Genomic DNA, 14156 nt, shown 5'->3' with positions numbered 1-14156 from the left:
CAATATTTGAAAAGTGGTGGAAAGTTGACTGCAAGGATTGATTTCTCACAGATCACCTACTTAAATACTATTTGGAAGAGATTGCTCTTTTGTGGCTCCGGCAGTGTATTAAGAGGCAAACGAACTAGATTATCAAAAATAAAAAATGTAACGGTGAGAGAGATCTCACTGATTCTGATAAAATAGAAAGAAATGAAAACCAAAAAATTCTAAAATTTTTTCTACATGTTAGGAAATCCACCACTGCTTCCTTTCAGAAATTGATTTGTTGAGCATAATTCAGGTATTTTTACAACGCATAATTAGCATGTAGGCATATACAGCCAAATGGCAAATAAGAAGCAATTTCTTTGAAGTTATGTGAAACTGGAGCCACTTCACTAATAGTGCGTTTGAAAGCAACCACACTTTACTTTGCAGTTTTCAGTTCACGTAAAGTTTGTGAGTTCTGCTCTGACCCTAAACACCAGTCACTGGTGTACCATCTAGGCAGGTGAAAAAGATTTCCAAATTCACAAAGTGTCAGGGCATCCTGCTTTGAAAGAAGGCAGATCACAGACCTTAGAACACAGCCCCCAAGGAGTCTGAGAGGGTTCACCTTGACCTGGAAGTAATTTTCCAATGAAGGCAAAATTAATGGGAAACTATTTATAAAATCTTTAAGCCACCTGTGCAACCCATTTGTCCTGATAACACCTTCCCCCTGCATTTCACTTGGAAGAGCTGTAGTCTGAGGAGGAACAGCAGGAATAAAGTGGAGGGAAAATCATTCTCTACAATCTATCCAAGAGAAATATGAAAGCAGTGCTGAAAAGCTACTGCAGACTAGGAGATGTTTTACCTGTTTGGACTGCGATATCATAAGCTAGAGTAGGTGACCTAAAAGAATCCTACAAGGTATCAGCAACTGCAGTGTATCCAGGACAGTAATCAGAAACTTCCAAAACAAGAAATCCTGCCCTGTAGAAATTTTAGCTGAACAAAAGCTGCAAGCTAAAGGAAAAGCTGTTACAAAAAATTATACATATTCATGCTTCTGTTGAGTTGAGTTGATCACAGCAGTGCAGTGCCAGGTATATTCACAGAAGTTTGGATTTTGGAAGGAATAAGAGAATGGAAATTGAGTGTCTGCTTCCTTGCTTGCTCATCCAATATCCCTTTATGGTAAACTCCAAAAAGCTTGTCTATGTTTCATGTTACAGAGGCCTCTGAGCCTTTTTAAAAAAAGCTAGAAAAAAAACCTGGCAAAACATAGGACCTCTATTTTGGCCTCTATTTAGTCTCTCAGAAGACACATACTCTAAAACAGAAAATGTTTATACTTAAAGGAATAAAAGGTTTCTGATAGATCAAAACAATAAAAAGAATGTACAGTGACATACGGTCTAATCACAAGAGCTCTAGCCTCAATACAATCTTTAGATTTTATCACATTTTTCCAAAATTTCTTTATTAGTATTGTTTTTCCTTTTGCCTTTCAGTCCATTCTGAAAGTCCTTTAAACAAGTTTATCTCAAGGCAACTAGCTTTTCACAAAACTCACTAAATTCAGACTTCCTTTATCTAAGACTTATAATTTATTTCCCTACAAGAATAAGTGGCCCATGGAACAGTTTCATATGAGGCTAATGAAAATTACTTTCCCCATTGAAGTAATTTATGATTACTTAGAAAAAACAAGATCACCAGTGTTCTTGTGAATGAGATCTCTAAACTAGGTACTAGATCTTCTAGTTTTCAACTCAGAGTAGTTCCTTTCATTAAAAAAAAAAGAAAACAAGAAAGAATTACCTAAATTTAGAACATGCAATTAAGTCTCTAAAGAAGTGCCTTATTTACTGACATAATTGTAATTTAATAACCAGAATTTCCTGGAAGATCATTCTAGCTTTTAACTTTGCGAACTTTAAGTCATGCTGCACTCCCTGCCATCACAGCACTCATTTAAGTCTTGACAAACTTAATTAAGCAATGCACAAAGGAGTTTTGAAAATTGGAGAATTACACTCTTTGACATATTTAGAGGGTATTTAATATCACTGTACTAGTTGCAGTGATATTAAATAACCTGACAGGTTATTGACTAGTCTAGGTTAACAAGCTAACCACAGTGCAGAAGGAGCAGTAGTATAGTTTGAACGTTTATAACAACTTTACCTACTGTATTCGCCACTTGGTATTTCAGGTACTTGGTACTTCAGGGCAATTACATGTTAAAAACTGGAGTATTTGCAAGACTAAAAATATTGAACTATTTTAATACTGGTGATTTTTAAACAGTTCAATGAAATTAATTTAATAGCAGAGTCTTGCCCTAAGACAATTTTTTCAATTCAATTCAGTAAATGTTTTACAAAGGGGATAAATTTTTATTAAATCAAGACAACTTTACTTCTTCCCCTGAGGAGGAAAATTCTCTTACAGAAGATTTTGTTTTAAGTATGTAAATAGTTATCTAAAAAGAAACAAAATATATGCTTAAATACTTTATTGCTACAAAGTTCTTTTACCAAAAGATGGCACTGACAGCTTCTGCAGGTCAGGAATTCTGTAATAAAGATATTATAAACATAAAAAAAATCCCAAAATGCTTATTAGGAAAATGTCAGTTTCCTTTTTTCCTATACCTCAAAACTGCCTAATTTGAAAGTTCATTTATTAATTAGTCCTCCGCTAACAAATTACCTTCAAATGAATATATGGCTACTGACATATCCAAGAAAATACTTTCTGTGGTTAGAATTCATGCTATAAAAGGTATGTCAAATTGAGCCATTTACTCAGCTCACTGACATTCCCTCTTCTTGATCAGTGAAAATAGAAAGGAATTTTCTTCTTTGTTTGTATGCACCACATGTTATTAGTCTAAACTGAACTATCCACATGAAGGAAATGCTATCCGAATTACTTTCCCAAACATTTAATTCCAGTCAGGTTTATGGAATTATTTATGATTTACACATATATCAGGCATATAGTAACATTCCACCTGTTTTTTTCTTCCCCTGCCAATAATTTGATAGACTCTTATTTAATTGGATTGCACAATGTAACATTGGCAAGTCCTCACCTTTGGTTTTCTTTTAAATACAAACACAGGACTTATAAGCAGAGACAATACATGTTAACATTATGAACTGAAATAAAAATCAAATGGTTGATGGATGATACATATATGTGTACAAAAGTATTTGGAAACATCAGTCTAGGTGGTTACAACACAAAAGCTGGCATGTTTGGCTACAGCTCATGGATACAGATGGCTTTCATGCACAAATATCAGCTTATTTTATGAGATACTCATCACATGCTGCATTATCTGGCTTTCCACATTAGCAAGTAAGGCTAAGGACAGTCAATATCACAGAGACCAAAATGCAGGTAAAACAAACACAGTAATTCCATGGCTGTCATAGAAACCTGAAGGGAATAAATTATATTTGTAGCACAATAAAACTGCCTGCACAAGAATATTTGGAGAGTCAAGCCCAATTTGAAATCAATATGCAGAAAATGTTACTTCTGAAGAATTTTTCAGGATTACCTACCACTCTTTCTGAATGAGAGAAAAATATCTAATACAATTACAGCAATAAATTTTATAAAATTGTGTATCTGACAGATCAAGGTAGTCATCAAACCCATAAAATGTACTGATTATTCCAGTGACCATTTTACAGTAGTTACTTGTATTAAATTCTTCACTTCCTGCGACTACTATATCCTATGTGTACCTTGTTTTAGCATAACCAATATAAAATCATTAAGTAAAAGTCCTAAGAGTAGAAAATAATACTGTACTGAAGTACTAGTATTATGCCATCAGCACACATTCTTTCTTCACACATGGAGGGGGAAAGAACCCCAGTGAAATACCTTTAAATTAGAGGGAGAACATTTCAGTAATTAGGAAGAACATCATGTAAAAATACTTCCAAGCCTCCACTGAAATTCCCTTCAGATTTTGCTAATGTGGATCACAGCTCTTGCATTGCATTTTGTTGTATAAAATTAACCCAAACCCACCTCCTTTATGTTCTTTTTCCCAGCCTCCCTCACCATGTTTAGACTGTTGTAAATAGAAATGTCTGTTCTCTGGTGGCCTCAAGGTAGACTCTAGTCTGTGGAATTTCTGAGTTCTGTCTCTCACAAGAATAGTATTGTCCCTTTCATCATGATTTGTGATCTCTCTGGCAAGATCCTTCTTTTGGACTACATTTGCAATCTCTGCTACAAGATCTGATTCTGCTTTTTCTGTAGGGTTATGCTTATGCACATGTACAACCTCTCTCCTTCCTCCTAGCAGCTTAGAAAGGAGTGAATAGAAATCACCTGTATAGAAAAGAGAAAAGATAAGAGTAAAAGAGAAAATAAACCAATTATAACAGGTCGAGTAGTTCTAGGAGGCTTCAGCAAGGTATAATGTAACAAAGTTATTCAAACAGTCAGTGACAAAAGTAGCAAAGACGAACTGTTTCAGCCTCAGGAACTGAATGAGCCAGGTTTCTAGTATGAAAAGATACAGTCAAATCCTTACTGACTTTAAATTACATATAGATGCTCACGTTTACCTGACACTCAAGCAAGGAATCATCCATCACCTCTGGAGATATGTTCTTGGGAAAAAGGAACGAGAGAAAAAGAGGAAGGGAAAATGAAAGCAAAAGGGAAAGGAAAAAGTGTGTGCATCTCAGTAAAAGAATACTTATGATGAAATTGCCTGGATTTGCGAGGCTACTGCAGAGTTATAAATCAAAGAGGGAAAATTTCTATAGTTTTATCAAATTTTTCACTTACAAAGATAGTAATAGACAATCATGATACTTTTAAAAACATATTTCTTTGAAGTTTGTCATTGTATAAGAAGCTTAAGCTGTAAGAATACTGAATTTCCCATTTACAAGCAGATTCTGTAACACCCACAGAAAAAAAAAGACATGACCCATTAAATTTGCTTTTATTTATTCAGTCTGAGTTATACGCCTTCTTTTTCTCCAAATAATAACACTCCTTAGTAATTATATCAACTGGCAGTGGAGGGAAAACTGTCTTCTCAATGTGCTTGCTAGCAAAAAAGTTATGACTGTAACTTAGGTATTCAACAAACATTTCAGTACATTCCAGACCAATAGCTCATGGCAAAAAAAACCATGAAAACAGAACTTATTAACCAAGTTTCTTGGCTGCCTGAAACTATTATCAGTTCTGTTAAATACCACTACATCATTTGAGTGGAAAGAGACATTCAATGTACTTTAAGAGTTACTGAAAGTAGATATCCTTTTATTTCAAACACAAATCACTTGTAATTCAAATATTGTATTATTTTATGATAGGCTATCTAGAACATTTTTTAGAAAGGTGAAACTATAAATAATGAAGCTTCCACACAAACCAAAGAAATAAACAAGGAAACAAACACTACCCCACCCCCGTAACAAACAAAACAATCAAAACCCAAAAAACCCCATTCAGAACCAGAAATCATCATTTATAGCCTGGGACAGAGGAAATTAAGTCTTTTGAAAATGATCCTTAGAGGACCTGTCATGTTGTTAAATAGTCCCTGTCCAATGATTTTAAGTAGAATTGCCTTCCTTGCCCTTGGAAATGAAATATCCCAGATGACCCAGTCTGTCAGAAAATAATTACTTTAGTACCAAGGCTCATTTCAATGATATTAACAAAGCAAATTAGAGAAGAGACAAAATCATTAAACTATACAACAAATAGGGATTACTTGCTTCCAATGCAATTCTTAAATCTAGAGCATTCTATTATCTTAATACTGTCATTTAACAAGTCCAAGTACTGATTCAAAACAAATCCAAACATTTCAAAAGTATATCACAGGAGTTTTGGATACAAACCATATCTGAGGAAGATTTTTAATTACTAAAGCAACCACCAACTGGTGCTGAAGCAGAAACCTAGCTGAAATTTCCTTTACTAAGGAAACATTTAGTATTAAAATACTCTTCACTGGCTTTTTCTTCCCCAACTCATTTAATTTTTAAAAATTTTATTTTAAAAATTAAATGAATGTCATACAAAACAAATGTTTTGGTTTTGTCTGTGGCTGGAGACCTATAGATGACCAATAAGCAATCATTTCCAATGAGAGGTCTGAGCGGAAAAAGCACTGCTCTCCCTAATGTAACTATGAGAAGTCTCTTTAAACAAACAAACCTGATGCTATTTTGAACTGCAGACCTTTTTAAAGCAAGTTTAATGATCCTTGCACAGTTTACCTTCCCCTAGTTCTGTATCAACTGTCTAATCAACTGCCTTGTAATTATTGGCTGCAAAAGGACAGCAACATACTACGGTTGTTACAAAGGTTTCAGAACTCTAACAGTTTATATGTTCACTTCACTTGAGTGAAGAAGTTTGACAGCTTCATGCTCCAGCCAAAAGTGGGGCATTTTTTCTCTGGTGTTGCTGAGTGTTGTCACAGAATAATTAACTCGGTCTCTAAAATATATATTGCTTGTTGATTGAAAAAATAAAAAGAAGACAAAACAGTTCTTTTGTTTACATGTCTGATATTAGCTGCTTCAAAAGAAACTGTTAAAAGATAGGGCTCAATACAGAACAAGAAGAAAAGAGAGCAGAAGAATTCAACTTAAAAACACGAAATGCCCAGGGAATAATTTTTTAAGACAGGATGCTTTAATGAAAAGTTAGTGGTCTTTATGGAAGGTATTAATCAGGGATTCTAGTTGGTGATCTGTTCTGGTTTTCTCCTAGAGCTGAGACATTGACCATAAGATATATGACAAACCTTTGAACACTGGCGTATAGAGTAGGGCAGTTTGAGTACTATAGCCACTATACATGGGCATACATGAGGGATGAGCTTGTCCTGTTAGAGCTTACATTAAGCAGGGGTTTTGTGACCACAGCCGTTAAAATATTTAGGAACTATCTGAATGAATGATAAAGGGTGTGCATCAGAGAATAGAAGTGGTCAGAAGTGCAGGTGCCCTGAAACTGTGATCCTTTCCTTAAATGAATGTGTTTGAGAAAATTAATATGGAATCTCAACATACACAAAAAGATCAAACAAACATCCAGGAAGTCTACATATGTGACCAGTATCTCCAAACTTGCGGCACAAACACTAGGCTGAAGTGTCCTGTCCGTGTCCTGGCATTTTGACAGAACTCAGAGTATTCAGAAGGAACAAAAGATGAAGAATTTAATTTTGCTGATTACCCAGTGTCTGCAACCCTACCCTAAATTCAACACTCTGAATGCGCATCTAACTTTTTTTCAGCTTGTCTTGTGATGTCCAGGCAGATTCCAATATTTGTAAGCAGTGTAATTTTAAGAAATGGTTCAAAGTTTACTAGATATAACTAGCGAAGAGCAGACTTATTGATTCTGAATAAAAGCTGCTCTGTATAAAGCAATATCCAGCAAATATCAAAGCATGATCTTTTGTTACTACTTTGCAGTGGTCTTGTACCACCTGGAACAGTTGGAGGTGTTGTTTGCCTGAAGATACTCAGTAGGAAAGGAACACTGGTCAATGCTTGGTCTTGTTTGTGATGAGACAGCCTGGCCTTTAAAATACCTGAGTATAACTAGACAAAGACATGGGTGAATCACCAATTTGATCTTACTGAAGAAACTGAAATCTAGCAGTGCAGTCTCCGGGAAGCTGCTTGATTAGGTCACTTTCAGAGAAGATACTTGCATTTCTTAGGTGCATGCTATCAACAGTTTCCTCGATGGAAAAGATAATTGGCTACAAACACCTGCAGCTTATTCTTTCTGGAAGAAGTGATAGCTGTCAAGACCAACATCTCAAGAGTGAAACAATCCACAAGCATATTCCAGTAAATTTAAACTTCTTGTGGTGGCTCTACACTATCAAAACTCTTTTACCGAACAATGTTTTGGTTTACAGTCAAACAACGTCGTAACACTGTCAGAGAACATAAATCAAGAGTCAGACAGTGAAGACCAAAACATTCCATTTAAAATGGCTTCTTTCCATGCTTGTTGTACGCTTTTCCTGCTTAGGTATGCAATTTATACCTTTTGCCTTTTTTTTTGCTTAGATCTGATGGTCCTTTTCTACTATTGTATTGTGCTGAAGATGCTTTTGTAAAGATAATGAATAACCTTATCCTAACCAAATCAAAGGCTCATCTTTTATTTTTGAGCAGGATCATTCAGTGCTGAGAGAGAAGCAAATCCTCTGCTATTCTCAATCTCCTTAATTATAATTTCCTAGCAGAATATATCACTTCTAGTATCTTTTAGTAGTATTTTCTTCCACGGTTTGATTCCGTCACTTTTATCTCACTTTTGCACTCTCTTTAAGAGATCTCATACAATCTGAGCCCTCAACATGTTATCAAAGCCTGAAAACATGTGAAGATTTTCTTGTACGTCTGGCCTTAATCTAAAAATGTCGCAAACACTTCATTCTACACATCCCATATCAAAACTGGAACACAAATTTGTCTTTTATTTCAAGCTTCTCCTAAGGATTTTTAATCACCTACCAAATCAAGTTCCTCTCTTTTCTCATAGAGTCATATACAAACTAGCAAAGGTAGATAATATAAAACATTTATTTTAGAAAGAAATGTAACCCATGCTGGCATAAAAGTACATCACCTTCTTGGCTGATGCTGCTTCCATGGTTTTGCCATGTAACATTATCAAAAAACACACTATTGAAAAACTAAGGACCTGCCTGCATGCCGATTCTCCTTTCCTCTTCCCTTCAACACCTGCCCCACAAGACATTGCAAGCCTCCCTTCACATCTTTCCCCTCCCCTTTTTTTTCCTCCTTAAGGAAACAAAAGAGAGATGGGCAGAGAGCAGAGGAGCTGTATCTCCTTCTTTCACTTAAAGCAATCAGAGATTTCTATCTCAGATGCAAAAAGAGCTCATTCAATGTATTTTTATTGTAACCAGATTTTTTTAGAAATGCAGAACTTCACAGAAAATATGCAAGTCAACACAGACATTTCAGTTTCCCAACTCACATACTGAGCTACAACCGAGCAAAATATTCCAAGCCGTGTACCAAATAACTTGTGCAAAATACTTCTCTGTATGAGCATGCAGTCATATGCAAGTATACCACACAAAATAAATAAAATTATGAAAAATAATTAAATAATAATCAAATATAATTTAAAAATATGAAAATAATTAAAAGATGGGATAGGCATCCAACAGGTAATAAATAGGAGATTTATGTGTAACCTTTATTCAGACCCCATTTTGTACAGATGATGATGTTAAACTTTCTTACAAAGAAAGTTCCTCCTACAGTCAATGCGCCATCACAATATATGTATATTTAACTTTTTTCAACGAAAATTCTCTTTCCAAAAACTCCTGAAAATATATTTTACCTGAACAGAAAGATTTCTCCCAGCATTTTTATTCCGTCATGTCTGTTTATGAAACACATGCTTGGATTAAAGTACTTCAGACTGTACTCCAAAATTAAGGTCCATGATTACTGTTACTTTGCTAGACAAACAGAATGGTAATTTATTTTGCATGTCTACCTAGAAACATCTCAGAGTATGAATTTACTTTGTATCATATTTCACACCTTACATTCAAGTCACATTTCCAGTCAGTTTCAGCAGGATCTCTATATGCAGACTTAGCTTCAGTTCTTTGCTTTGTACATCCTAAAAGACTGGGAAAACAGATCTCAACATCAGACTACCAAACTACCTAGAACCACTCTGCAACTCCTGTAAGAGTCTAGAGGAAAACACACTGTAATCAGAGAGCATCAAATTGCCTTAGACTACAGAGCCATATTATTTTCTTTCTGTTGTGTACTACTTCTCTCACTATATATCACCAACCAGGGGCTATGTACAAACCATAAATGGGACGGGACTGCTATGGAACGTGCCTTGAGCTGTTTTATTTTTCAGCATCAGTCTCATTACATGGTTATGACAATGGGAAGATGCCAGCAGCTCACATCCCAAGAACTTAATGTTACAACTTACTTTGTAAGTTTTTTGACCAATCACACAAAGCAAAAGCATATTGACAGTAGTTCTATCCAACCACTATAAGCACACGTACCTTTGGTTAAAACAATGCTTGCTTATTTTGAATACAATACCTACTTGTAAGCCTTAAAACACAATGCACAGAGCTCCATTATTAATCTTCAAACTTCCTAATATCTTGCTAGATAAACTTTTCTGTAGCGTAGGGAGTTATTCTAGACAAGTGTTAATACACAGACCATTGTTCTATTTGTCCTTGCTTTTCTACTTTTTAAATAATTTTTCTGCGAACCAATCTTATGGCTACTGCTTAGCTCTAATCACAGTTCTGCTGTCTCTGAGGCCTGCCTTTTGCAGCTTTCCCAAAACCTTCTGATTTTGTGGATTCCCACAATTCCCCCTCTCTGTTTACCTAAAAAGAAACCTTCATAATCGTGCTGTTTATTACTTGTGTTTTGTAGTCTTACTATAATGCTTCTGCTTATTTACCTACTTAAAGCATTTTCTTGCTTGCACTAAGCATTGCTATATCACAACACAGCAATTTAATGCTGTCAAAGTCCAGTCAGTTCAAAGGGCATAAATGATGCCTGACAATAGTTACAAGTCACTGGCATAGAAATAAATAAGTACATACCCTGATCCAAAATCTCTGCCTCTTCTTTTTTGGCCTGCTGCAACAAATAACTTGCATCACTATCCTTGGTTTCTAAAAAATGGATTTAGGATATGATGTTAGCTTTAACATGGGAATGAAATTGAGTATCCCCCTACTGTGGAAAAACACCCTTTGGAAATGAACATTTGGCATGTTTATATATAAACAGTAGTAATACTGAACAACACAGCATTAAAACAATCAGAAAAAAAAAAAAAGATTTCTATTAGAAGATAGAAGTAGAAATTAATATAGAAATAAAAAATGTACATAGAAATAAGCAAGTGCATACCCTGATCCAAAATATCTTCTTTTTTGTCCTGCTGCAGCAAAGAACTTGTATCACTATCCTTGGTTTCTGAAAAAATGGGTTTAGAGTATGATGTTAACTTCTGCATGTGAAGGGAATTACCATCCTACTGAGTGAAAATCACCCTTCTGAGACAAATATGTGGTATTTTCATCATAGTAGTCATACCAAACATTACAACAGTAAAAAAGTGAAATAAAAAACTACAACTTGTACTTGGTACACAGACACATCAGTCAGACTACCTCTGGATAATACTGTTGCTGCAATTTATATGCCTACAACTGTTCAATGTAAAAATTTTATTCCTCCCATAACACGGCAGTGGGATCTAGAAAACGAGGGCAATGCTATGATTCAGTTTTGCAGGAAATAGACAAAAGATAAGACAAACATTAAGAAACTGTTAATATAAAGTTTGGCATAGAAAAAGAAGCCAGTCTTTAGAGCACACTGGCCACACAACTGTAAAAATATGTCAGAAATTGGAAGACAGCATGAGAAAGAGACAGACAAAAGACTACAGCAGACATTTCCACCAAAACCAACAGCAGAATCCCATGATGCTTTATTAATTAGCAATTTGAATTTTATGCAGAACTGCATTAGCTCTTTATGAAAATTCTGCATACCAACAACACAGAGAAATACATCAGTGAGCATAAGGTAGCATGAATAAAAAGGATTACAAGTGTTTTTCACCTTCATGATGTCCATGCATCATCTTCATCACATCAGACTTGACTGGAATAGGAATATTTGCCTCCTGTGGAATATTTCTGAACATTTCAGGGTTTGTGTTCTGTGTACACGTCATATATGAGACGGCATGCTTGGCTTCCATGTAGTACATAATGTAAAAGTTGCACATTTCATCATTGGCAGTACCCCTACACAGCACAGAAAAGATGTGGCACTTAGAAAATAATCACCTGAATAGCTATTATTTAATTCATCCAACTTGTTTAACAGGACACTAAAATATTGCAATCAAATGTTGAGATGTCCCAAACTAAAGCATGCAAATACCTGCACTGCAGTGAATATCAGAAATTTATTTTGGTTTATATTGGAGAAAAGTAGTGCAGACAAATGCAGCAGGATACTCACAACCACATCTGCTTCAGATAAAAGCTCCACATATCTCAGAACTTCCTAGCAATTTGCTTTTGATTTCAGAGAAAATTGCACCTCCTATTTAAACAGCTCTTCCTTCTAATTTGTCCAGCATACTCCACACAGTTCCCACTGTTTTATCAACTGGGCACATGTTCTGACTAAATATGACAGAGCTGTGCCATTCATTACATTACTAATCACTTACTTTTCTACAAATCTTGGAAAAATGGAATTTGAAATTGTTGCAAATAACATATATGTTTCGTTTCAGCAATTGTTTGACAAATCTTCCCCCTTTCCTCATCAGGTGCATTCATTTACAGTCAATCACACTGGTTCTAATATTGAAAAATTTATTTTTGTTACATATTAAGCTATTGTAAGTATCTCTTAAAGAGAAAAGAACACTTGAGAATAACTTGTTTGTAAGCTTCTGTAACAAAAACATGAGTGCAAGGGGAATGATACAACACTAGCAAAATTCAGCTCTTTGATAAATGCTGTGAATGTACTTGAAACAGAAGTGGCCCTTCTCTACTGCTACATAATCCTGTCTTCAATAGAAAAAAACAGCTGGCACAAGTAAGGGTTTTTTTCCTGAAAAATATTACTTTGTGAAGCAGAGTATATATGGCCTCTTTATAACTGTGGTATTATTCTTCCTCTGCCATATATGTTCATACCTTTTGTTTAGAGCTACAATCCTGAAAATTAGTAGGCTAGGACTTAATAGAAGTTCATATAATATAGGGGTTTACATCAAGATTTTTAACTAGCTTTCATAATTAAACAGTGAGCCTACACTCAATAAAAAAATACAGAGGTGTTCTATTAGCTGTTTGCAAAAGACATCAGTGCTGACTTTTCCAGAAGCATTCTGCAGTGTTCATTTATTCACTATAGCAACAATAATAACACAAGCCAAAGGGGAGAAAGGGAAACATGGGAGAAGAGACTGTTTCAAAAGGAAAACTGGTTATTTTTCTATGCACTGGAAGTTTGGAATCGCTTGGAGACTACAAAACTGGGCAAGCTCTGCTTAAGCTTTTAGAAAGCATTAACTTCACTGTTGGACCTCCAATATCCATCACTGTGATTGCTTCCTCTTTAAAACTCCAGTAGAAAATGGGATGCAGAAATTACACATACTGTGGTTCACCTGACATGCTACCGCGTCCAAGCATTTGTAGTAGTTTAATTTCAGATGGCATTTAAGTACTGCTGCTCACTGCCCCACTCCTGCCCTCCCCAGAGTGGGACAAAGCAAAACTTGTGGTAAGATATAATAATACTAAATATTAATTATCAATAAATAAATAATAGTAATACTAAAAATAATAATGATAATACCAATAAGCAATATGGCATGATTCATACCATATAGATTTATACATTATAGTGCAAACAAATAATAGTGAATATAGTAAAATAATAATTATAATAATAACAATTACTGTAATGTAAAGAACAGAGAGTGAGTTTCCCCACTGAAAGCATACTAGTACATTGAAAGAAAATACCATAATTTTCCTAAGATTGTTTCTTAAACTGTAAGGATTATTCAATAAATAAGAACTACTCTGAGGAAAGTTAAAGAAACATGACAGAAACATTCTGAACTTGTGAAAACAGGTCAGCAGTTAAATTAAGGTTTTATGTTTTTAGTGTCATGATATCTGTAAAAACCTCAACTCATTTTTTCCAACTGCTACACATCACTATCTTAACTGCTCACTGGAAGGTGAAAAATCCATGTTGAATTCTTAACCCTCCACTGTGGTGCAATCTTAGGGTGCTCAATGAATAAAAATCTCTTTCCTTGGAATGCTGCAGTGCACACTCCCAGAATGGAGAGACTTCCACGGGTTATTTTTGTTTCTCTGCATATGCATTAAATTATAGTTCAAAGAACCATAGTCAGCCAAGAGAGTATTTATATTATATGTATTTTTACAGCTGTGTTTGTCCAGTTGATATTACAGGGCTGTGTCTGTCACCGGCGGCTGAGTCGCATCAGTGACTAACACAGTTCAGATTTTCCTATTTTTATTATTAGTA

The 14156-nt window shown here is 35.1% G+C and overlaps 1 protein-coding gene across 8 annotated transcripts in view; it reads right to left on the bottom strand.

Moving 5' to 3' along the window:
- The window catches only part of PAM (peptidylglycine alpha-amidating monooxygenase), a 117542-nt gene that overhangs the window by 19030 nt on the left and 84356 nt on the right, over positions 1 to 14156 (bottom strand). For 3 of the 8 annotated variants that reach the window (XM_063180544.1, XM_063180545.1, XM_063180546.1), the window contains exons 13-16: positions 11682 to 11869; positions 10962 to 11027; positions 10649 to 10720; positions 4027 to 4332 (exon numbers count right to left, since the gene is read on the bottom strand). In XM_063180544.1, the coding sequence (XP_063036614.1) occupies positions 4027 to 4332; positions 10649 to 10720; positions 10962 to 11027; positions 11682 to 11869 (632 nt within the window). The remainder of the gene's footprint in view (positions 1 to 4026; positions 4333 to 10648; positions 10721 to 10961; positions 11028 to 11681; positions 11870 to 14156) is intronic. The other 5 variants (XM_063180547.1, XM_063180548.1, XM_063180551.1 and 2 more) reach the window with 3 other exon arrangements.

Source organism: Melospiza melodia, chromosome Z (assembly GCF_035770615.1).
Source record: "Melospiza melodia melodia isolate bMelMel2 chromosome Z, bMelMel2.pri, whole genome shotgun sequence".
NCBI classification, from domain to species: domain Eukaryota; kingdom Metazoa; phylum Chordata; class Aves; order Passeriformes; family Passerellidae; genus Melospiza; species Melospiza melodia.
Note: the sequence above shows the minus strand (reverse complement) of the source record. Positions and strands in the feature narration are given on the sequence as shown.